The 25,242-nt window shown below is 33.1% G+C and overlaps 2 protein-coding genes across 2 annotated transcripts in view; one reads left to right on the top strand and one right to left on the bottom strand.

The window, feature by feature from the left end:
• Nucleotides 1–7,358, bottom strand: part of stmnd1 (stathmin domain containing 1) — an 8,209-nt gene extending 851 nt beyond the window's left edge. The window contains exons 1-4 of the mRNA XM_067412409.1: nucleotides 6,498–7,358; nucleotides 5,086–5,221; nucleotides 3,721–3,854; nucleotides 1,973–2,104 (exon numbers count right to left, since the gene is read on the bottom strand). Coding sequence (XP_067268510.1) covers nucleotides 1,973–2,104; nucleotides 3,721–3,854; nucleotides 5,086–5,221; nucleotides 6,498–6,566 — 471 coding nt within the window. The 5' untranslated portion in view covers nucleotides 6,567–7,358. The remainder of the gene's footprint in view (nucleotides 1–1,972; nucleotides 2,105–3,720; nucleotides 3,855–5,085; nucleotides 5,222–6,497) is intronic.
• Nucleotides 7,359–8,756: 1,398 nt separating this feature from the next.
• On the top strand, nucleotides 8,757–24,783 carry ptdss1b (phosphatidylserine synthase 1b). Its single transcript, XM_067361347.1, has 13 exons — nucleotides 8,757–9,110; nucleotides 11,477–11,568; nucleotides 11,815–11,859; nucleotides 11,947–12,071; nucleotides 14,824–14,982; nucleotides 15,660–15,811; nucleotides 16,559–16,700; nucleotides 19,243–19,355; nucleotides 19,649–19,714; nucleotides 20,399–20,498; nucleotides 21,620–21,688; nucleotides 21,940–22,006; nucleotides 23,403–24,783. The coding sequence occupies exons 1-13, from the start codon at nucleotides 8,932–8,934 to the stop codon at nucleotides 23,492–23,494; spliced, it is 1,401 nt and encodes a 466-aa protein (XP_067217448.1). The 5' UTR covers nucleotides 8,757–8,931; the 3' UTR covers nucleotides 23,495–24,783.
• Nucleotides 24,784–25,242: the final 459 nt, after the last annotated feature.

Consider the following 25,242-nt stretch of genomic DNA (forward strand, 5'->3'; position numbering starts at 1 on the left):
TAAGAACAAAAGACTTTTTGATCATTTATGGGCACCTCTGAAATGAAGAAATATAATAAAAAGGAATATATATTAGTTGAATTTGTCCCCTTTTCTTTTCATATTGCATAAAATGGTTTATGTATTACCTTAATGTGCATGACATAAAAAAAACAAAAAACTACTTTTTCGAACTCATCCTAGATCGTTTGCGTGAAATTTGGTATGTAGCATCTACACACACTCCAGGCAAAAAGTCATAAAACGATTTTTGATCAGCCAATCCGTTCTCGTATAGTGCATCAATGAATCTGACGGTGAGCACACTGTATCTTCACAATGATTTGGTGTATTGACACCAAACTTGGTATATGTCATTACAGGCATGACTTGGGGCAACAGTATCATCACAGCGCCACCTACTGGTGCCGAGATAGGGAAAAAAGGCTATTTTTGCTTATAACTTTTGAATGCCTTGTCCTAAAATCATGAGGATGGTCTCCTTAGATTCCTTGAGGCATGCTGAGTTAAACGATATCCAATTTTCTGTGGTTGGCCATTTTGAATTTTGTCATAAAATGCTGTGTTTTACGAACATGAATGTATTGTTATGAAACTCGATATGATTTATCGAAGCCATGTTCTGAGAAGAACAGTAAAGTTTTAGGTCAGCGCCCCCTAGTGGTCAAGAAATATAATGAAAATGCTTATATCATATTCAATAAATTTTCATTTAACTTACATCATTACATTTGTTGGCTTATGCCAACAAACGTCCTACGATACCAAATTTGCCATATTCTACCATACTTACTGTCCGCCATATTGAATTTTATTCAAAACCTACTTTTTCGAACTTCTCCTACAACATTTGTCCGATTTGTATGAAATACAGACACTCATGACAAAAAGTTATTAAAAGATTTTTTGATAGACCCAACCGTTGTTTTATATGGTGTCAACAAATTTGATTGCAAGCACGCCAAAATGGATATGTGGCTGTATCTTTGCAAAAGTTTTGTGTATTGACACCAAACTTGGTACATGTGATCACAAGCATGACTTGAGGGTGCATGCAGAGTTTCGTCATAGCGCCACCTACTGCTTAGAAGTTATAAACCATGATATTATGTAATAAGTGCTTTAACTGGTGTCATTTAAACAGCTTAATCCAAACCTCATGATCACAGATGTCCACAAGTATTTCCTTTACTGCCCTTATTCAGTTTGACCCCTTTATATAGCTTGCAGCTATATTTTTTATTTATTTTTGGTGATGGGTCTTATTAATGCAAAAGAAAAATACAATTTTGAAAAAACAAGAAATACTTGGAGAAAAAAAAAATCCTTAAAAACTGTTTATTGTATAATTAAATATGAAATAAATTAAATAGACAGACATAAAAACGGATGTTTTAACCAAAAAGTGATGTCCAGAAGGGATATTTGTTTGACCCTACAAGTTTATTTATATATATTTTTAATATTTTAAATATGAAGGAAAAACAAACACTAAACTTGCTTACAGTATTTATCTGACAAAATTATTTGGCAAAAAAAAAGCAGCTACAGGTTTTATTTTACTATACAAAAAGTAATGCAAAGAAAAACAAAAAGCTCACAGGAAAAACATGCATTGATTACAACATAATCAGTTATTAATATTTCATTGGTTCTCTCTTGTTTTTGCATGTGTTCATAATTTCTTTGTATGACAAAAATTATGTCCACACAATCTGGCATGTTTCATTGCATTATTATCACAAATAAACCTATTGACTCCAAGCACAACTACGCAATATGCTTACAAAATCTTTTAATAATAATATTTGAATAAAGGCTGAAGATGTTTTAGCCACTGCTGTACTTACTAATACAATTTAATCGCAGCTCAACCACAAACAACTTACTGCAAGATCATATACAACAGCACTACATGATTTTAAACGCATAAAAGGAAGTGAACAATGAATGTCATTTAGTTGTGCTTCACCTTTCTCCTCTCCTCCACTTGTCTCATCTTCATCTCAATGTCTTCCTTACTGGTGACTTCTTGTTCTTTGCGAGTTTTCAGTGACTCCAGTCGAGCGGGTGGTCTGCTCCTCGGCTTCTCAGCGCCATCCATCTAACAGACATTAGAAATGTTTGTCCCAGTGGAACAGAAATAATCGTGCACACACACACACACACACACACACACACACATGGGTACATTTATACTGTACAAACTGTATATTCTAACCCTAAACTAACAGTAACAAAAAACTTTCTGCATTTTTACATTTTCAAAAAACATCACAGTATGATTTATAAGCTGTTTTCCTCATGGGGACCAAAAATATGAAGGCTTTATATTCACAAAGTAAAAACTCACACCTGATAAAAACACGGGCAAACAGCAAACTAACTAATTATTTAATAACAAAAAGATGACATCGTGATTCAAACATTGAAATTTACCAAATAAGTAAATAAATCTATACTACTGTTCAAATGTTGTTTTTTTAAAGAAATTGATACTTTTACTCAGCAAGGATAAAAAAATTGATCAGTAACGATATTTATAATGTTTTCTATGTTTAAATGCTGTTCTTTTGACCTTTCTATACATCAAAGAATAACAAAAATATGAATCATCAGCCTTTTTGCAACATTGATAAGAATTCTTTTCAACATTGATAATAATAATAAATGTTTCTTGAGCATCAAATCATCATATTAGAATGATTTCTGACGGATCATGTGACACTGAAGACTGGAGTAACGATGCTGAAAATTCAGCTTTGATCACAGGATATAATGAAATTGTAAAACATTTTAAATTCTAATAATATATCACACTTTTACTGTATTTTTTTTTTATCATGCAATACATTAATACATGCAGCTTTGGTGAGCAGAAGAAAATCTTTTTTAAAAAACAATAAAAAAATCATACTGACCCCAAACTTTTGAACAGTTGTGTATAGGGATGCACGATATATCGGCCACAATATCGGTATCGGCCATATATGTTCATTTTTAATGTTATCGGCCAAATAAGAATATATTAAAGCCGATAAATAATGGATTATTTCGTTCAGCTGAGACACTTCAGATGCACACTATTCACAATGATGGTTTTAAAATATGATTAAAAACATATACAGCACAAGTCTATCATATGTGCAACATAAAATTAGAACAAGAATATTATAATTGTGTGTTTGGGACATGGCTTTTGTTTTTGTAATAAGGCTCTCAAAAATGACATAAAAAAATTGGATTTATATTTATCGGCTAATATATCGGTTATCGGCTTTCAAATATAAAGAATTATCGGTTATCGGTATCGATCAAAAATTTCATATTGGTGAACTTGTGTACATTATATATTGATTTAAGTTAATTATTATTATGTGCTACAAAGACATGGAACTAGTGAATGAGATCGGTTGCTAGGAACAGTGCGCGTTATATACAAATATGAATGCCACGACTGACCAATCAGATTCAAGTATTCCAGAGAGTCTTGTAATAATAAAAAATTATTATAGAATGTATACAGTAATTTTCTGCATTATCCATTAAGTTTGCAAACATTTCCTAAACACAACCAAACATCAAAATACGAGTAAAACACCAGTGAAAAATCAATACAGAAAATTCCTTCATACAGTTTCCTATTTTATGGACTTCTCTTAGAGCGTTAATGTTAATGCGAGAATCTCAGCAGCATTATTTAACATTTCAAACCCTTACCATGATGTTGTAGGCTTCTCCACTGCCGCCCTGCTTTGGTTGAGCTGGAATGATTCCCTGAATAAGCAGCTGCTCCAGGATCTCACTGGACTCGGGTCTCTCTTCGCTCCGCTGGGCCAGTCCAGGACTCTGGGCTGGATTTCACACACAAAATAAATATTAGATTCAGTTTTTCCTGCATATTTTCTAATGATGATGCATGTCTCTGTAGTCAATAATTTTATTTATCTTTGATCATCAAAATGACAAATTTAAATGTTTTTTTTATGCCTTAAAATAGCTTGAATGTAACTCGACACCACTGCTTCATTTAGTATACGCAGATCTATGAATATGCTAATTAGCCCCACCTCCACTCACTCGCACAAGCTCAGTGATCCACTCGGTCAACTTACTAATGTAAACGCTGCACAATTGTACCACTTTTTACAACAAGGGACACATAACGGTAATTTATAAGGGTAATGTATTATTTTTCCGAAAATATACGATCGTTTTCTCTAGTTAAGACACTTATTCCTCGTCTGGTATCGTTTAAAGCCCTTTGAAGCTGCACTGAAACTGTAATTTTGACCTTCAACTGTTTGGTGCCCATTGAAGTCCACTATAAGGAGAATAATCCTGGAATGTTTTCATCAAAAACCTTCATTTCTTTTCGATTGAAAAATCTTCTTGGATGACATGGGGGTGAGTAAATTATCAGGAAATTTTAATTTGAAAGTGAACTAATCCTTTAATCAGAACATCGTAATATACAACATACATCTGCTATATTGCTAAATCTACTCAAATCTTCATATTAACAGAAAAATATACCTGGCTTCTCTCTTGAGCCTCCCCTCCTTCAGAGCAGTCGTAGTTAATGATATGCTAAAGCCCGGCAGAACATTGACGTGATTGGTTACAAGGTAGTTTGTGACGTACGAAACACCAATGACAGTGTTGCCAAGTCTTAACAATGTTGCCATGGGATATTTTTCATGTCAACCACAAGAAACATGGTATTTAGCCTCTGGAATACAAATTTTACCAGGGGGATCCTGCCAAAACGTGGATTTAACCCCCCTGAACGCGACTTTTACCTGGGGACCCTCCTGAAACGCGATTGGGCTAGATTTTGAGCAGCAATTTGGTGGGTTTTGTTGTGAAACTTGGCAACCCTGACAAACAATTTCAAACCGCATTTTTGAAACTGTCCTCAGATCACTTTAAAGAGAAAATACTCAGCAATGGTGCTGACTTATGAATTTGCACATGGTTTGTCTTACAGTATAGGTTATTAAAACACCATATAGGAATAGAAAATTGATATTCACGCCACTTTAAACAAGAGTGTAATAACTTCAAGTTGTGTTGTTTTCTAACCTCGTAGCGGTGGAAGAAGTCTAGGTACAGATCCAGGGAGAACTGCTGGCTCTCTTGCATCCAGACTGACCCCGCTGTCTGTGGTCATTTTGGACACAGCGGAGTCGCCACGGGATCCTCCCTGAGCCACAACAAACTATATAAAACAACAGCAAAGTCAGATATCAGTTTGCAACAAAACACTGAAATGGTTTGCTAGTCTTATATGGTCTGATTTTAAAGGGGTTTGACTGGGATAAGACGATTGATTGGGTTGTTTTAACCCAGTGGTTGGGTTAAATGTTTGCCCAACCTGCTGAGTAGTTTTATTTAACCCAACTATTGTTTAAAATGTACTGTATTGCTTGCTTAAAATGAACCCAAAATATGTTGGAAATTAACATTTATTAATATGTTTAATAAATGAACATTCATTAATAAGTTTAGTGAATAATAATTAAACAATAAACATTTATTAAATTGCTTTTACTTTTGATTATTATTCACTCTAAAGAATGCTGGGTTAAAAACAACCCAAGTTGGGTTGAAAATAGACAAACCCAGTGATTGGGTTGTTTTAACCCAGCGAATGTGTTAAATGTTTGACCCAGCCTGCTGGGTATTTTTATTTAACTTAACTGTTGTTTAAAAATTATTGAAATGAAAAAAGTTGGAATTTAAAAATCATTTTAATAATTACTAGAGGCAACAATAATAATCAAAAGGTGAACATTTATGTATAAGCAATTTAATAAATGTTTACTGTTTAATTATTATTTATTAAAACTATTAATAAATGTTAATTTCCAGCCTCCTTGGGGTTAATTTTAAACAAGCAATACGGTAATTTTTAAACAATAGCAGGCTGGGTCAAACATTTAACACATTTGTCTATTTTTAACCCAACTTGGGTTATTTTTAGTGGTTGCCTGTTGTAATGATGTGTCTGATTTTTAATTTCCAACATACTTTGTGTTCATTTTAAGCCAGCAATACAGTAATTTTTAAACAATAGTTGAGTTAAATAAAACTACCCAGCAGATTGGGTCAAACATTTTATTTTTAACCCAGCATTTTTTTTAGACTAGTCTTTTTTTTTTTTTTTTTTTTAAAGACTGCTTCTGACTTTTAAAATGTATATCAGTCTAATTTAAATTGGAAAAGTTAGACTTTAGACTTTGTTTTTAGGTTTTTACTGCAAAAATGTTACATATTGTGCCTTTAACTACCAGTTAGTCAAACTAAGACACAATCTTAACATAGTGGCTAAGTTTGTGTTTGTTTAAGCAAAGATCTTTAATCATTCATCTTATTCACCTAATCCACACTATTTAATATCAAAAATCAAAGTTGTGGGACAAACACAGCTCTCTATCTTTCAGCACTGTCTCGACTCGCTCATTATGAATTAATGAAATCATTTCACAGCCTACCTCATTTCCGTTCAGACTGCTCGGTTTTAAGGGTTCAACCACCGTGATTTTGGAGCTCCCGCATCCCATGTTTATCCCTCGGGACAGCGCGCGCTCTGGAACTATCTAATATGTGTAAAGTTCTGATTAAACTCTGTCGCGTTCCAACACATGATCCACGAGCGCGCGCCTGGCGTCGTCACGGACTCTCTGCGTTGCTACGGTTCGTTGCTACAATAAATCTGACCCTGTTCCAGAGGTCACGTAACCTGTTATGTTGCCTTGGCTCTACGTTCGTCAAAAATAAAACAAGGGGGTTATAGCTACTGGTAATTGATTATTAGATAGTTTTTCAGTTAATTAGTCACTAGTCTGTAATTTAAAAGTTTTTAATTCATTAACTAAACATCTGAATTGTTTTCTTACTATTTGGAACCTTGTAGGCTACAATAAGTTTTTGTTTCAATAAATTAAACTTTATTAGTGGTAAAATTGATGATTGGTTAACACTAAAATATAGTTTATTTAAATATACTGTTAGATTTTAGTGTTCTTTTCATCTAACTGTAATGATGATCTAACTGTGTGATGTGTTGTTGGCTTCATTTACTAGAAACTGGCTGTGTTTAATGATGTACCTGTCATAAAACAATTGGCCGTGGCTTGACAGATCATCATTATGTCTCCTAGACACAAATGGAAAGATACCAAGATATCCTTTGGCCACCAATGGCACAATTATAGGTCTGTCTCCCCATAACTTGGTTGACTAATCAGACTAAGTGGATTATTGCCATGCAGCACTCATATACAAAGATGTAATAAAATGTAAAGTATTTAGTGAATATCAACTACATTTTAATTAAACAAACATTATATATAACCCATTATATATAACCTATATATTTTTTTGCACCCTCAAAAAAACTGTGTATATATATATATATATATATATATATATATATATATATATATATATATATATATATATATATATGTGTATATATATGTGTATATATATGTGTATATATATATATATATATATATATATATATATATATATATATATATATATATATATATATATATATATATATATATATATATATATATATATATATATATATATATGTATATTTTATATTAATATATATATGTATATATTAATATAAAATTAATATTCTTTATTAATACAAACATAAATACATTATATTTAATAAATATAATATTTAAATAAATAATTTAATGCCAAATATAATCAAAAACATATATAAATAAATATAAATGAATATAAAATGCATTTTTATTTACTAATACTTATAATTGTGCCAATAGAGCTTCTTGAGTCCTAAACTAAATTCACTCTAAAAATTAAAAATAATAATAATAAAAATTTTATTTTATATATATATTATTTTTCTTGTATGCCAAAAATTATTAGGATATTAAGTTAAGATCATGTTCAATGAAGATATTTTGTCAATTTTCTACCGTGTATATATCAAAAATGTATTTTTGTGAGTGGATATGCATTGCTAAGGACTTCATTTGGACAACTTTAAAGGTGTTTTTCTCAATATTTAGATTTTTTTTGCACCCTCAGATTCCCAAAAAACTCATAATTTAAAAATAATTACCATTAAATTTTTAACATTATTATTCATTATTAATATAAATATAAATACATTATATTTAATAAATATAGAGCTTCTTAAATCCTAAACTATATTCACTCTAAAAATGTAAAATAACAATAATAGAAATAAAATAAAATAAATATATGAAGAGTTTCGTTGCAAAACAAGATAACTCTTGTTTTTTGGTTGTGCATTCCAATTAATATCAATTCAACTGCAGTTGGTTTGTTTTATTTAAACCTTCATAACTTAAAAAAATACAGCTAAGTAGCACCATAAAACAAAATAATAACATGATAACATAATAATAAACATGTTTTGACAAATGTTAAAAACGGAGTTATCTCGTTTTGCAACGAAACTCTTCATATATATATTTTTTAAAACCCAACGGTTGTTTGTCCATATTTGACCCAAACGTTGGTTGAAAAATTTTGATTAAATTTAATTAGATTTGGTTTTAGAATTAGATTAGACGAAACTGATTTCAAATCGAATTGAATCAGAACAACATTTCTAACGTGAACTTCTTCTGAACTTCCCCGCATCATCATCAATCCGCAGTCAGGCCAGAAGATGGTAGTGTCGCTCCTCTTCCTCCAGTCAACACCCACGAGCCCTGAGCGACCCGCCTGAAACAGAGCCCTGCAAATGGGAGACGCGCTTACAGCCTCCTGCCTTCACCCAGCCAATGAAGAGGACTGAAATAGGGCGGTGAGAGCGACTCGACCCACTCAACTCCGGTGAAGTTTGATTAGAGAAGCTCTGAGGCGCGGACGGAGTGAGAGTCTCTGCGGGATCCGGTTCAGTTTCTCACCATGGCGCCCAGTCAGGGGTCCAGGATGCTGAGTAAAGATGATGCGAATTATAAACTTCACTTTCGGATGATAAACGAGCAGCAAGTGGAGGACATCACCCTGGATTTCTTCTACAAACCGCACACCATTACTTTACTGACGTTCACCGTCGTCAGCATAATGTACTTTGCGTTTGCGAGGTGAGTAAACAGGCAGAAGTTTCACACCTGTCAGTCAGCACGTGACTGACAACATCTGACTTACATTTCAGCTCAAGGCTTAAATGTTTGTAACAACCGCTTTTGGAAGTAAAACTGTTTGAAATACTTAAAAATTACAATTTTTAAATGAGTTTATTTCTGCCAGTTTAGTAACAGTGTTGACACAAAACTTAAGGGTATTTTAAAAATTATTTTAAATGCATAAAAACACAATTTAAATGAGTTTATTTGGTTTATTTATGCCACTTGAGTAACAGTGTTGACACAAAACCTTATGTTATTTTTAAAATTATTTTAAATGCTTAACAATGTCAATTTAAATGTTTATCTATGCCACTTGAGTAACAGTGTTGACACAAATGAATTAATTTGTCACTTGAGTAACAGTGTTGACACAAAACCTTATGGTATTTTTTAAAATTATTTTAAATTCTTAAAAATGTCAATTTAAATGTTTATTTATGCCACTTGAGTAACAGTGTTGACACAACCTAAGGGTATTTTTAAAATTATTTTAAATACTTAAAAAATTACAATTCAAATTAGCTTATTTATGCCACTTGAGTAACAGTGTTGACACAAAACATATGGGTATTTTTTAAGAAATTATTTTAAATACTTAAAAATTACAATTTAAATGATTTTATTTGGTTTATTTATGCCACTTGAGTAACAGTGTTGACACAAAACATAAGGGTATTTTTTTTTAAAAAATGATTTGAAATACTTAAAAATGACAATTTAAATGATTTTATTTGGTTTATTTATGCCACTTGAGTAACAGTGTTGACACAAAACATATGGGTATTTTTTAAGAAATGATTTGAAATACTTAAATTAGTTTATTTGGTTTATTTATGCCACTTGAGTAACAGTGTTGACACAAAACATAAGGGTATTTTTTAAAAAATGATTTGAAATACTTAAAAATTAGTTCATTTGGTTTATTTATGCCACTTGAGTAACAGTGTTGACACAAAACATATGGGTATTTTTTAAAAAATGATTTGAAATACTTAAAAATTAGTTCATTTGGTTTATTTATGCCACTTGAGTAACAGTGTTGACACAAAACATATGGGTATTTTTTAAAAAATGATTTGAAATACTTAAAAATTAGTTCATTTGGTTTATTTATGCCACTTGAGTAACAGTGTTGACACAAAACATATGGGTATTTTTTAAGAAATGATTTGAAATACTTAAAAATTAGTTCATTTGGTTTATTTATGCCACTTGAGTAACAGTGTTGACACAAAACATATGGGTATTTTTTAAGAAATGATTTGAAATACTTAAATTAGTTTATTTGGTTTATTTATGCCACTTGAGTAACAGTGTTGACACAAAACATAAGGGTATTTTTTAAAAAATGATTTGAAATACTTAAAAATTAGTTCATTTGGTTTATTTATGCCACTTGAGTAACAGTGTTGACACAAAACATATGGGTATTTTTTAAAAAATTATTTGAAATACTTAAAAATTAGTTCATTTGGTTTATTTATGCCACTTGAGTAACAGTGTTGACACAAAACATATGGGTATTTTTTAAGAAATGATTTGAAATACTTAAATTAGTTTATTTATGCCACTTGAGTAACAGTGTTGACACAAAACATAAGGGTATTTTTTAAAAAATGATTTGAAATACTTAAAAATTAGTTCATTTGGTTTATTTATGCCACTTGAGTAACAGTGTTGACACAAAACATATGGGTATTTTTTAAAAAATGATTTGAAATACTTAAAAATTAGTTCATTTGGTTTATTTATGCCACTTGAGTAACAGTGTTGACACAAAACATATGGGTATTTTTTAAGAAATGATTTAAAATACTTAAAAATTAGTTCATTTGGTTTATTTATGCCACTTGAGTAACAGTGTTGACACAAAACATATGGGTATTTTTTAAGAAATGATTTGAAATACTTAAAAATGATTTTATTTGGTTTATTTATGCCACTTGAGTAACAGTGTTGACACAAAACCTAGGGATATTTTTTAAAAATAATTTTAAATACTTAAAATGACAATTTTAAATGAGTTTATTTATGCTACTTGAGTAACAGTGTTGCCAATACAAATGATTTTCATTTAGTTTAACTTGTACTAAAATAATAAAGCTAAAACTGAAATTACGATGAATAAATCCTGTACAGACTTTTAAAAACAACTCAACACAATAAGGTAAAACCTAAATGAATAGTATCTCAGTGATAGTAAAACAATCTCCATTCATTTGCCACGCCAGTAAGTCTGATGACATTGTGAAAGGTGACGGTTTAGTGATGTCATCGCGGCTCTGATATGTTATCTGTGCCTCATGTTTTTATCACGGCAGGGATGATGGTGATTCTGATAATAATCTGCGCGTGGGTCTCCTGCTGGTCGTCTCTTTCTTTCTTATTATCAGTATTCTTGCCTTCCCCAACGGTACAGTTATTCTTCGTTTGCTTTAACAAATTTAATTTAATTTAACTTTGAGTGCTTTATTTACTCACTCACTCAAACCCATGTGACTTTCTCTCTTCCATGGAACACAAATGCAAATATTTATAGCAGAATATTTAAGCTTCTCTTTCTCATACAATGAAAGCTCAGGCATGTAAATCATACAGATAGGAACGACATGATCCCTTTAACATGTTTAATGACTCTACTTTTTCCAACATTTTCAAGGTCCTTTCACAAGACCTCATCCTGCAATATGGCGCATGGTTTTTGGTGAGTAACAGACTTTTCTTTTGTGTTTACTTAGCAGCAGCTCTGTTGACTCAACCTTCAATGTCTTGATTTATTGGTGCTTTTCAGGTCTCAGCGTCCTTTACTTCCTCTTCCTGGTGTTCCTCATCTTCCTGAACTTGGATCAGGTGAAGACGCTGTTGTATTGGCTGGACCCCAATCTGCGTTACGCCACACGAGAAGCAGATGTCATGGTGAGCTATATGATATCCCAGGACAAATATTTCATTACAACTTTTAGTCTAGGGAAGTCAAATAGAGCGCAACAGCGCCATCCACGTTTTTCCCATTCATTTCCTCCATAGGGATTTTAAAAAAAGTCTTCGTTTAAGCATTATAAACCATGAACCGAGCCAACCAGCTACAAGGAGAATTACAAACTTTGATTTAAAGTAAAAAAGTATTTGAAAATTGGACATAAATACAAAGGCTGTGTACTTGACGGCTTTAGAGAGAGAAAGAACTACAATCCCATGAAGCATTGTGATCTGCATAATCGAATTAAAAACAATGGAGAAATCTAAAACTACTCTTTTAAAAATGTTGATTATATACGTAATCAATATGTTTTAAGTTCATTGCAAAATATGCATGTGTATATATACATTTATTTAAGTATTTTGAGAGCGTAGAGAGATTGACTCGATTGCGTCATTCGCAGTGGTTCATGGAAGTGGGCGGAGCTAAAGAGCTCTTTTGGCGAGTTTTGCTTGTCTAAACTCTCTGATTGGTGGAATTTTCTGTACAGCATCATGGGTAATGTAGTTTTCATTCCGAATTCTGCTGTTAAGCATGATTATTTAAAAAATAAATTGAAATAATGCTGGCTGACGGTTTCAACAGAAGCAAATACCATTGATTAACAACCTTGTATCTCACAGTAGGTCTGTCTTTAAAGGCTTATAAGTTACCATTCAAAATCAATATACCCTTTGCCAGGAGTTTGATTGACAAGCGATCTAACCAATCACCATTTTCTCCGACAAAGCAGTCAAAGGAGTTAGCTGAATAATGTCGGTGGACTTGAACTTGAAAAATGGCATGTGAAACAAAATTCCTTCTGATGTTCATTCTTGTTTATTTGATGCTATAAATAAACTAGTAGGAAGAGATGATCGGTTCATGAGCCGCTTGAGCTGAGGCGCTACAGCGATCGGTCACGAAACATTAAAGAGCCACAAAATGCTTTTTATTGTTTAAATTTCTTCAAATTTGAAATTTGAGACTTTGTTTCATTATCAAGAGTAACCTGCTCTGTCTTGTCTGTCGATGCGTTGTCAGTGTCCTCTTTGCTCCACAATGCATTTTACATGATGTGTGGTGAGAGATCGGCATGGTTTGTCGGACATAGCAACAGTAACTAAAGAATGGTCTTTGCAAACGGACAATTTCCATATGCATTTTTTTTTTTTTTACTTCCGGAACCTGACTGTTGTGCTCCAATGACTAAATAAATTAAATTGTGTTATTTTAATTTTTATTTTAGTTTTATTACAGTTTTATTATTAGCTATTATTTTTATATTTTTAGTTTTCATGTTAATTTTAGTTAAACTTTTAGTCATTTCGTTATGTTCTGTTCATTTATTAGTTTTGGTGGCGGTTATGGTAAGGGGCGGGACATTTCCCAAACACACTGCTCCAGCTGACCAATCAGAGCACATTTAGTTTTTTAGAAGGAGGGGCTTCATTGTTTATGCAATTCCGATTTATTATTATTATTTTTATTTTTTTCTAAATACTGCAATTTATGTTTAATTTATTTTTATTTCAGTTTTAGTTTTTATTTATTTCCAGTTATTTCAGTGCTTCAACTTAAACTTTTTTCAGTGTATATTTTAGTTTTAGTTTTTTAACTATGCACTCTAAAAAATGCTGGGTTACAAACAACCCAAGTTGGGTTGAAAATGGACAAACCCAGCAATTGGGTTGTTTTAACCCAGCGGTTGGGTTAAATGTTTGCCCAACCTGCTGGGTAGTTTTATTTAAACCAACTATTGTTTAAAAATTGCTATATGGCTAGCTTAAAATGAACCCAAAATTAAAAACCAGATGCAATTAGAGGCAACAATAATAGACAAAAGGTGAATGTTTAATAATAAGCTTTAATATTTTATTAATATAAATGTAATAGTTTAATAGTTTATTAATATAAATGTATTAATAAGCAATTTAATAAATGTTTATTGTTTAATAATTATTCATTGAACATTAATAAATGTTCATTTCCAACATACTTTGGGTTAATTTTAATTAAGCAATACAGTAATTTTTAAACATAGTTGAGTTAAATAAAACTACCCAGCAGGTTACGCAAACATTTAACCCAACTGCTGGGTTAAAACAACCCAATTGCTGGGTTTGTCCATTTTCAACCCAACTTGGGTTGTTTTTAACCCGGCATTTTTTAGAGTATATATATATATATATGTATGTGTGTGTGTGTATTATGTTAATATATATTTATTTCAATTTAACAAATATTTTTAAGTTTTAGTTTTATTTAACAAAAATAACCCTGGTTCACTGTCTCATAATCTGTGATTCCCTGCATAATGTGATCTTTGTCTATGGCTCCATGACAGTCGTATTAATTTTTATAGCTGATCGTGGTCACGGCATGCTCAGATTAATGTCTGAGCTGTATAGTTTGACTGAAACCCTCTCCTTATGAAGTGTGTGAGTTTCTAATCCAGTGAATTATGATTAATTACTGTAAAGAGATAATGCCAGCTTTCTGTAAGAGGTTTCCACGGCCTGTCTGCGGACGTTCAGCCAATAGGATTACTTGAATCCCTGTCCATTGGCATCAGGCTCCATGTCCTTCCCTGAAAGCAAATGGTCTCTAATTTACTCTGTGCCCTAATTTGTGTCAGTTTTGAAGAAATCAGCTTGGTGCTTATTGTGCAATTTATTGATTTATTTATTTTAATCCCATGTTTTACAGGAGTATGCGGTAAACTGTCACGTTATCACATGGGAGCGAATCCTGAGTCACTTTGACATCTTTGCCTTTGGTCATTTCTGGGGCTGGGCAATGAAAGCTCTGCTCATCCGCAGCTACGGCCTCTGCTGGACCATCAGCATCACATGGGAGCTCACGGAGGTTAACATAGCATCGTTATAATGTTTTTGAAAGAAGTCTCTTATGCTGTATGTATTTATTTGATCAAAAAAACCCTAGTAAAATGTGAAATATTATTACAAATTAAAATAACTGTTGTTATTTCATGTAATTTCAGCATCATTACTCCAGTCTTCAGTGTCACATGATCCTTCAGAAATCATTCTTCAAAAACATTTATGATTATTATCAGTGTTGAAACTGATACATTTTTTTCAGAATTCTTTAAATGCATAAAAAGTTCAAAAGAACAAATTGTTTTTTTACAATATAAACGTCTTTACTGTCACTTTTGATTAATTTAATGCATGCTTGCTGAATAAAAGTGTAATATTTAATCTGTAAATGCTCTTTGGATATGATTTTTGATTTGACACCATGAGTGGGTGAGTTTCTTTCCCAATCGAATACCTTTGAAAGTAGCTGCTGATGCAATAGTACCGATTATGCAACTTCCTCATAACTCCATACTTAGTAATCTGGAAAAATTATTGTAAAGGAAATATCACAAAGATACAAGTTGAAACCATATTTACAGACCTCATTATCACTAATGCATGAGAGTTGAGCAGTGAAAACCGCCTGGATTGTTACAGAGGGCAAAACACAAATTGTTGCTTTATCCGTCTCTCTCTTCTCTATCTTTCTTCCTCATTCAGTTGTTCTTCATGCACCTCCTGCCAAACTTTGCAGAGTGCTGGTGGGATCAAGTCATTCTTGACATCCTGTTGTGCAACGGAGGCGGCATCTGGCTTGGCATGACTGTGTGTCGCTTTTTAGAGATGCGCACCTACCACTGGGCCAGTATCAAGTGAGATCTTTTTATGATTAATCTGTGCCTGAAACTAACACTTGTAATAGGCTTTATGCCAAACAGTGCATGAACAAACAGGAATACAAGAGAAAGTGTTAAAAGTCTTGGTTTTCTTCACAATATTCCTCATTTAAATAATTAAAGGTGCAATATGTAAGATTTTTGCAGTAAAATATCCAAAAACCACTAGGCCAGTGTTATATATTTTGTTCACTTGAGTACTTACAATATCACAAATGTTTGCAACTATTTGTAAATCGTGAGAAAATTGCAATTTTAACCAAGGTGTGAGTCGCTGCCTGTCAATTGTGTCATACCCGCATCGGTTTCTGGTTTTATTTTGTAGAAACCATGGAAACACCAAAGACGCTTTAAAATTTACATGTTTTAATAGACAAGGGAACAACTGATTTAAATATTTATAGACAGAAAACTAATTATTGTTATAAAGCTCAACACGTTTAGTCTAGCGGACAAAATCTTACATATTGCACAGAATAAAGGGGCGGGGCCTGGTTGAGTTAGTTAGTAGTGTGTTGAAATTGGTGGTTATGGTAAGGGGCGGGACATTTCCCAAACACCAATCACAACACACTGCTCCAGTCGACCAATCAGAGCACATTGTGCTTTTCAGAAGGAGGGGCTTCATAGAGACAGGAACTAAGCAGAGCATTACTGAGAGAAAATGTTCATGTGTCTAGGATTATTCTAAGGCAGTGGTTTGTGTGTTTTGTATGTGTTCAGGGATATCCACACCACCTCAGGCAAGCTGAAGCGGGCCGTTATGCAGTTCACTCCTGCCAGCTGGACGTATGTGCGCTGGTTCGACCCCAAATCCTCATTTCAGAGGGTGGCTGGAATCTACCTCTTCATGATAATATGGCAGGTGTGTGATGCTTCAGCAATACACTTTTTCTGAAAACATAAGTGTGTGGGCAGAGTCTCTCTGCAAGCGCACTGCACTCGCAACCAAATCGATCTAAAATCTCAGCCAATCAGAAGAGCGTGTGGGCGGAGTCTATGTAAGCGCACTGCACTTGCAACCAAATCGATCTAAAATCATAGCCAATCAGAAGAGCGTGTGGGCGGAGTCTCTCTGTAAGCGCACTGCACTCGCAACCAAATCGATCTAAAATCGCAGCCAATCAGAAGAGCGTGTGGGCGGAGTCTCTCTGTAAGCGCACTGCACTCGCAACCAAATCGATCTAAAATCGCAGCCAATCAGAAGAGCGTGTGGGCGGAGTCTCTCTGCAAGCGCACTGCACTCGCAACCAAATCGATCTAAAATCATAGCCAATCAGAAGAGCGTGTGGGCGGAGTCTCTCTGTAAGCGCACTGCACTCGCAACCAAATCGATCTAAAATCATAGCCAATCAGAAGAGCGTGTGGGCGGAGTCTCTCTGTAAGCGCACTGCACTCGCAACCAAATCGATCTAAAATCATAGCCAATCAGAAGAGCGTGTGGGCGGAGTCTCTCTGTAAGCGCACTGCACTCGCAACCAAATCAATCCAAAATCACAGCCAATCAGAAGAGCGTGTGGGCGGAGTCTCTCTGTAAGCGCACTGCACTCGCAACCAAATCAATCCAAAATCACAGCCAATCAGAAGAGCGTGTGGGCGGAGTCTCTCTGCAAGCGCACTGCACTCGCAACCAAATCGATCTAAAATCGCAGCCAATCAGAAGAGCGTGTGGGCGGAGTCTCTCTGCAAGCGCACTGCACTCGCAACCAAATCGATCTAAAATCGCAGCCAATCAGAAGAGCGTGTGGGCGGAGTCTCTCTGTAAGCGCACTGCACTCGCAACCAAATCCATCTAAAATCGCAGCCAATCAGAAAAGCGTGTGGGCGGAGTTTCTCTGTAAGCGCACTGCACTCGCAACCAAATCGATCTAAAATCACAGCCAATCAGAAGAGTGTGTGGGCGGAGTCTCTCTGTAAGCGCACTGCACTCGCAATCAAATCAATCTAAAATCATAGCCAATCAGAAGAGCGTGTGGGCGGAGTCTCTCTGTAAGCGCACTGCACTCACAACCAAATCAATCTAAAATCGCAGCCAATCAGAAGAGCGTGTGGGCGGAGTCTATGTAAGCGCACTGCACTCGCAACCAAATCGATCTAAAATCTCAGCCAATCAGAAGAGCGTGTGGGCGGAGTCTATGTAAGCGCACTGCACTCGCAACCAAATCGATCTAAAATCACAGCCAATCAGAAGAGTGTGTGGGCGGAGTCTCTCTGTAAGCGCACTGCACTCGCAACCAAATCAATCCAAAATCACAGCCAATCAGAAGAGCGTGTGGGCGGAGTCTCTCTGTAAGCGCACTGCACTCGCAACCAAATCAATCCAAAATCACAGCCAATCAGAAGAGCGTGTGGGCGGAGTCTCTCTGTAAGCGCACTGCACTCACAACCAAATCCATCTAAAATCGCAGCCAATCAGAAGATCGTGTGGGCGGAGTCTCTCTGCAAGCGCACTGCACTCGCAACCAAATCGATCTAAAATCATAGCCAATCAGAAGAGTGTGTGGGCGGAGTCTCTCTGTAAGCGCACTGCACTCGCAATCAAATCAATCTAAAATCACAGCCAATCAGAAGAGTGTGTGGGCGGAGTCTCTCTGTAAGCGCACTGCACTCGCAATCAAATCAATCTAAAATCACAGCCAATCAGAAGAGCGTGTGGGCGGAGTCTATGTAAGCGCACTGCACTCGCAACCAAATCGATCTAAAATCATAGCCAATCAGAAGAGCGTGTGGGCGGAGTCTCTCTGTAAGCGCACTGCACTCGCAACCAAATCGATCTAAAATCATAGCCAATCAGAAGAGCGTGTGGGCGGAGTCTCTCTGTAAGCGCACTGCACTCGCAATCAAATCAATCTAAAATCACAGCCAATCAGAAGAGCGTGTAGGTGGAGTCTCTCTGTAAGCGCACTGCACTCGCAACCAAATCAATCCAAAATCACAGCCAATCAGAAGAGCGTGTGGGCGGAGTCTCTCTGTAAGCGCACTGCGCAACCAAATCAATCCAAAATCACAACCAATCAGAAGAGCATGTGGGCGGAGTCTCTCTGTAAGCGCACTGCACTCGCAACCAAATCAATCCAAAATTGTAGCCAATAAGAAGAGTGTGTGGGCGGAGTCTCTCTGCAAGCGCACTGCACTCGCAACCAAATCAATCCAAAATCACAGCCAATCAGAAGAGCGTGTGGGCGGAGTCTCTCTGCATGCGCATTGAACTCGCAACCAAATCAATCGAAAATCACAGCCAATCAGAAGAGCGTGTGGGCGGAGTCTCTGCAAGCGTGCTTTGCCCTTTATATTGTGGTATAATCTCTGAAAAGGTTTCTTCAAACAGTACGGGTCATAATCACATATTCAGCATTTATGCATCTTTAGGTTTTGCTCACTTTTATCCTTTCTTTCCCCTCCAACAGCTCACAGAGTTGAACACGTTTTTCCTGAAGCACATCTTCGTGTTCCAGGCCTCTCATCCTCTCAGCTGGTGCCGTATTCTCTTCATTGGGATCATCACGGCCCCCACAGTGCGGTAATGTTCACTTACCTTCATCTGTGCTCCAGCATAATCCCTTCTCAGCTGCAACAACGGAGAATATGAGGAAAATAATCAACATTCAAGCAGGAAAACCTTCTCCAGTAGAGCACAAAAACACAATTAACGTGATCTGATGATGATTTTCCATTCTTTCAACCGTATGATCATTCTAAATGAATACAACTCGTTTGGATAATGAAGTTTGGCAGGTGTTTATACATATAGCCATTGTACTGTTTAATGTCATAGGTGTCAAATAACTCATATGAATTATCATTTGGATTTAGGCAATACTACGCATATCTAACAGACACCCAGTGCAAAAGAGTTGGAACACAGTGTTGGGTGTTTGGGTAAGTTTATTTATCTAATGCAAAATTCTATGTAATACCATTCGAAACAAAGAATTTTGAATATTTATAGTATAGGCAGTAGTTTTTCCAGTTTGGATGTTTTGGCTCTTATAATCAGCAACAGTCTGTGTCATATAATTATTCTGTGTGTTTAACTGATTTTCAATATACGCTGGTATCAGAGACACAGGTTTAGGTTTAATAAACTATTGACTTCATCTCACCACAGCTTGTTTTGTCAGAATCAGCTGATTTGTGTCCTGTTTACCAGCCAATCTCACTTTTTCCATTCGATTCTAAACAATGGAGGCATTTTCTCCAGGTCTGCCAGATTATTCCTACGTAGTCTGGTGACTAGAGTTAACAAACCTCACTTTTGTGTGTGTAAATCCAACAAGTCTAAAATGCTTATAGAGGTTTTGCCATTGTGCCATAGACACACAAAGTATTTTTATTATTTTTTTGTGTATTTTGTGCCACTAAAGTATTTGGACACTTTTGATAGAAAGGGAAAGATGAAAGTTTGTTTGCTTATTTATTTAAACAAATAAATGCCACTTAGTTTGAAATGTTGTCAGAGACTTAACATTGTTAAGAGCGGTTTAAGTGTCCTAATACTTTTCAGGTCACTGTATTAGTGCTTTAAAACGTTTACGAGTCTGTGATTTTTGTTCTTCCTTATAGGGCCATTGCTTTCCTGGAGGCCCTGGCTTGTGTCAAATTTGGACAAGACTTGTTCTCAAAAACACAGGTTCTTTATGTTGTCCTTTGGCTTGTGTGTTTGGTGAGTGTTTTTTATTGTATTAAAATATTATTATATATTTATATATACAAATATATTGATTAATATATGCATTATGTATATTTTTATATTATTATCTTTTATTATTATCCACTTTTGTATTAGAGGTGCGTTCCTTAACAGATAACAAACATTGGCTACGTTCTTATACTGTGACTGTTATATGTTTATTCTGTCCGTTTATACATTACACACTGAATGTTTACAGATTGGATTGTGTGTGTTTCTGTAAAGTATGTACAGCGAGGTCCAAAAGTCTGAGATGGCATTGAAAATCTGGGATTAAATCATTTAAGAACAGGGATTTTCAAACTGTTTTATGCCACGGACCATTAAATATGATGTTACCTTTGTGATGGACCTCGTTCTCACATAGGCCTAATAATAATTTAATAATAGTTTAAAGATTTTTATTGTTTATTATGCAAAATTCACTTTTTTTAACATAATTATGTTTTACCACCATACTGTGGTAAAAATACATCCACTCCGTTTGTTATTTTCCCCATAAATCTGAAACAGCGTCTCAAATAATATTTTGTAAAATAATATTTTAATATTTTGTAAATTTAAAAAAAATATATATATATATATATTTTAATTCTTTATTTTTATCTATTTATATAATTTATTTTATTCATTTTTATTTATTTAATTTTAATGTATTTTTATTTATGTATCTATTTATTTTTATTTCTTTATTTTTTAAATAATTTATATTTATTTATTTTATTTTTATGTATTATTTATCTATTTGTTTTTTGTGTATTTTTATGTATTTATTTGTATTAATTTAATTTATATTTATTAATATATTTGTTGTTTATTTATGGTTATAAATTTTGAGCTTTAATAATGATAAGTTTGAAAACCTGTGTTTCAGAATATTCAAAAGTACAGAATTTTTGTCTGACATTTAAAATTATTCACTAATGAAATAAGCAAATTATTTGATCATGTGCAAGTAGGACAAACCAAATACTGAAATTCATCTTCATTTTTCACTTCGGCTTTTTGCTTGAATTATTATGCAGATAATATATAATTTATATGATTTGGTGTCGTTCTTTCTCTCATACACACTTTCTCTTGCCTCCTTCCAGGCATTCATTACTTTTCTCTGTCTGTACGGGATGGTTTGGTACGAGCAGAATTATGGAAAGAGACTGAAGGTAAATATTTAGCATAACATGATATGCTGAGAGATCCTCAAATTAAAAAATGCATTCTTCAACAAGAATGCAATACTGTGCTGTCAACTGGTCATTCACAAATTTACAACATTTGCATTAGAAAGAAAAAATGATGCATTAATGATAATTTTCTCAGGGTTTTAGTGCATGTCTTGGTTCATGTATCTGGTTTGTGCTGTACACGTGCATATCAAGTGTTGATAAACTGATTAATCTCTTAATCTTCACAGAATATTACAGACTGTGACGACAGCACCTTCACTGACCCGTATGACCACATTCCTGAAACTGCCAAAGGTAACACAATCTGATTTGTTTCAGAAGGTTTCTCAAACGACATTAAATTCCTCAGTGGATTGTTTTTCACATATTCGTTTAGAAGCTCAGATTTATGACATGGAATTTCCTTTCATTATTAGGTTTTTCTACCCTTCCAGATGAAGTTTCTTTTGAATATTCCTCATATCAAGTTTGCATTGATCTTTTGAGACTAAATACATTTGTACTATGAAAACAACTTTAAGAAGTCAAAATTTCCTTCCCTATGTTCAATAAAAACGTTTAGTGAAATAGTTTTGTGACATCACCTAGATGAATGCATTACATTCATGCATTCTGGAAGAATTAATCCAGTTAATAATGATGTATGATATGAGGAACATTTAATGAACTTTTGAGATTTTTATATATATATAATTTATATTTATTTTATGTATAATATATAATATATGTATAAATATTATGTATATAAATATAAATATAATTTATATATATATATATATAAATATATATATATATATATATATATATATATATATATATATATATATATATATATATATATATATAATTTATATCATGTATTTTGATCTATTCTTTATTTATTTATTTTTTTTAAGTTTTTCATTTTTATGCGATTTTTTGATTTATTTAATTGATTTATTTATGTACATGTATTACTATCATAAGAGATATTAGCAGAGAAACTCCCGTGTGTGTGTGTGTATGTATATATATATATAATTACATTTTAAAAAAATATTTTTAATTCATTTCTATTTATTTATTTTATCTATCTATTTATTTATTAAATTTATTTTATTAATTTTATTTATTCAATTTTAATGTATTTTTATTTATGTATCTATTTGGCTATGTATTTTTATGTATATTTATTTTTAATTTATTATTTACCTATTTATTTATCAATTTATTTTTATTTATTTAATTATTATTTATCGATTTTATTTAATTTTATTGTATTTTTTTTTATTTATATTTTTGTGTATTTAATTTTATGATTTACTTTTATTTTTAAATTAATTTTATATTTATTTATTTTTATGTATATTTATTTTTAATTTATTATTTATCTATTTATTTATCCATTTATTTTTATTTATTTAATTTATTATTATTTATCTATTTTATTTCATTTTAATGTATTTTTATTTATGTATCTATTTGTTTTTTATTTATTTATTTTATATAATTTTTTATAAAATTTTTATTTTTAAATTCATTAATTTATATTAATTTTTATGTATTTTTTAAATGTATTATTTAATATTTATTTTTATTTATTTTATTTAATTTATTTTTTTTCTATTTATTTATTTTTAAATGTATTTTTATGCATTTAATTTATTTATTTGATTTTTTTTAAATGTACATTTATTACTATCATTCGCAGAGAGGAACTCCAGTAGAAATTCCAGTTCATCACGGAGAAGAAAAGGAGGTTCTGGAAAAAACAAAATCAATGGAACAAGCAGCAAAAAGTGACCACAGCTAGAGACCGATGATCTCTCAATGGACCAGAACGCACAAGAGGTGAAAGAACGAATCTGTCATAAACGGTTGAAGAGCGATAAAGCGGCTCGCCGGGTGATGGTGTCCCGACAGATAAACAGAGGACAAACCTCCATCTTTACTCTAGTTTTTATTTTCATAGCACTTGAAAGGAAAAGATTTGTGGTTCGCCAGGTTTATGGTAAATGACTTTCAGATGGCACTGATGTATGAGCCAGTGAATGTGTGCAATGGCCCTCCTAATGAAATGAGCTCAAAGCTGCCAGGCTTTCTGTGAAACGTTATATAACTTCTGTTCTTATCACCAATATTGTTCATGCAGAACAAGCCCTGTCTTACATTTTGCACATTTTCTCCACTTGCCCTGTAATCAGTGAATATCTTTTGACACACACACACATATGCATTGATCAGGGTAAGAAGTTTTATGCAACATTTCATCCTGAGCATAAAAACGCAAGCTCTACTTTTGAATTTAAGCACTTGTTTTAATCTTGGCACAGCTTTTTCAGTCTTCTTATATTTGCTTTTTTATATTAAAACTGTGTAGAGTGGTTGAAAGGGAGGCATTCGCATAAAGAGCTTTTGATTTACTTAAATGTAATATGATTCAGCTTTTTTGGCAACATGAAAAGGTGGTTTTGGAAATGATGACCATTTTCTATGCATTTATAGTTTTCTTTGTATGTTAACTTTTGTGGTAAGATTCCTATGTGAGTATGCATATGCATAAATGATTTTAGACCCATGAGGCCTTTAAATGACTATGCATTGTTTATAAAACCCACATTTAATGAAACGTGTGTCTAAAATACTTTCCAGGGATTTTGTGCTCTTCCTAGTCACGAGTGATTTTTTTTTTTTTTTCATGTTACTAATACAAAATGGTAACGTATGCTTATTTTAAGGTACTATCACATGTTTTTTGCATTATTTAATTATTTTATATTCAATTTTTCATGGACCAAATTGAGTAATACCCAAACTTATGCAGAATACAATAATTTTCCTGAAAAAAAGCAAACGAGTCATGAATCAGCAGTTCTGAAGGCCGCATGTCATGTGATGTCAAACTTGAAACTCAGTATTCTCATATCTGATTATTTCAAACCTTTAATGTGATCATATGGAGCAATGAGGTGTGATTGTGTTTGAGTTTTTATCAGTGTATATGAATGGTTGGACTGTAAGAAATGTTATTTTCAATTTCTTAATACATTTATACTGTATCGTTGAGTAAAGTTTTCAAATAAAATGCTGAATTGAAGTCTCTTTGCTTCTTAGTAATTGTATAATTATTATATTTTTCACCAAAAGTGCAATAAATAAGCCTCAGGCTGAAGGAAATGCATATATACGCCTGTACACTAGAGGGCGCAGTTCAAACATTTCAGCTGGATTAAAGAAGAACAGGAGACAAGGAAGTTCAACACTTATTTCTAAATCTAAAGTCATTTCTGCTTATTAGTATTGTTGAATTAGATAATTGAAGGTCAGCAGCAAAGACATTGGTTAATAAAGTGAGATTAAATACATAAAGTATATTTAATATGGTAAATTATTACATATTTGCCTAAAATTCTGTTTTTACTCATTTTGAGGAATACTGAATGTTTTCTTGCACGTCACATGAGTAAATGCTTGTTCACATTTAGTCTAGAACTACAATATTTTGTTGTAAATCGAAAAAGTAATGCATTACTTTACTAGTTACTTGAAAA

Source organism: Chanodichthys erythropterus, chromosome 15, assembly GCF_024489055.1.
Source record: "Chanodichthys erythropterus isolate Z2021 chromosome 15, ASM2448905v1, whole genome shotgun sequence".
In the NCBI taxonomy this organism is placed as follows: domain Eukaryota; kingdom Metazoa; phylum Chordata; class Actinopteri; order Cypriniformes; family Xenocyprididae; genus Chanodichthys; species Chanodichthys erythropterus.

Bases quoted from the DNA above. Each gene is read 5' to 3' on its own strand.
- ptdss1b (XM_067361347.1), top strand. From the start codon at position 8,932: ATGGCGCCCAGTCAGGGGTCCAGGATGCTGAGTAAAGATGATGCGAAT. The intron at 9,111-11,476 runs GTGAGTAAACAG...TTATCACGGCAG, and splicing joins ATGTACTTTGCGTTTGCGAG to GGATGATGGTGATTCTGATA. The intron at 21,689-21,939 runs GTAAATATTTAG...TAATCTTCACAG, and splicing joins ATTATGGAAAGAGACTGAAG to AATATTACAGACTGTGACGA.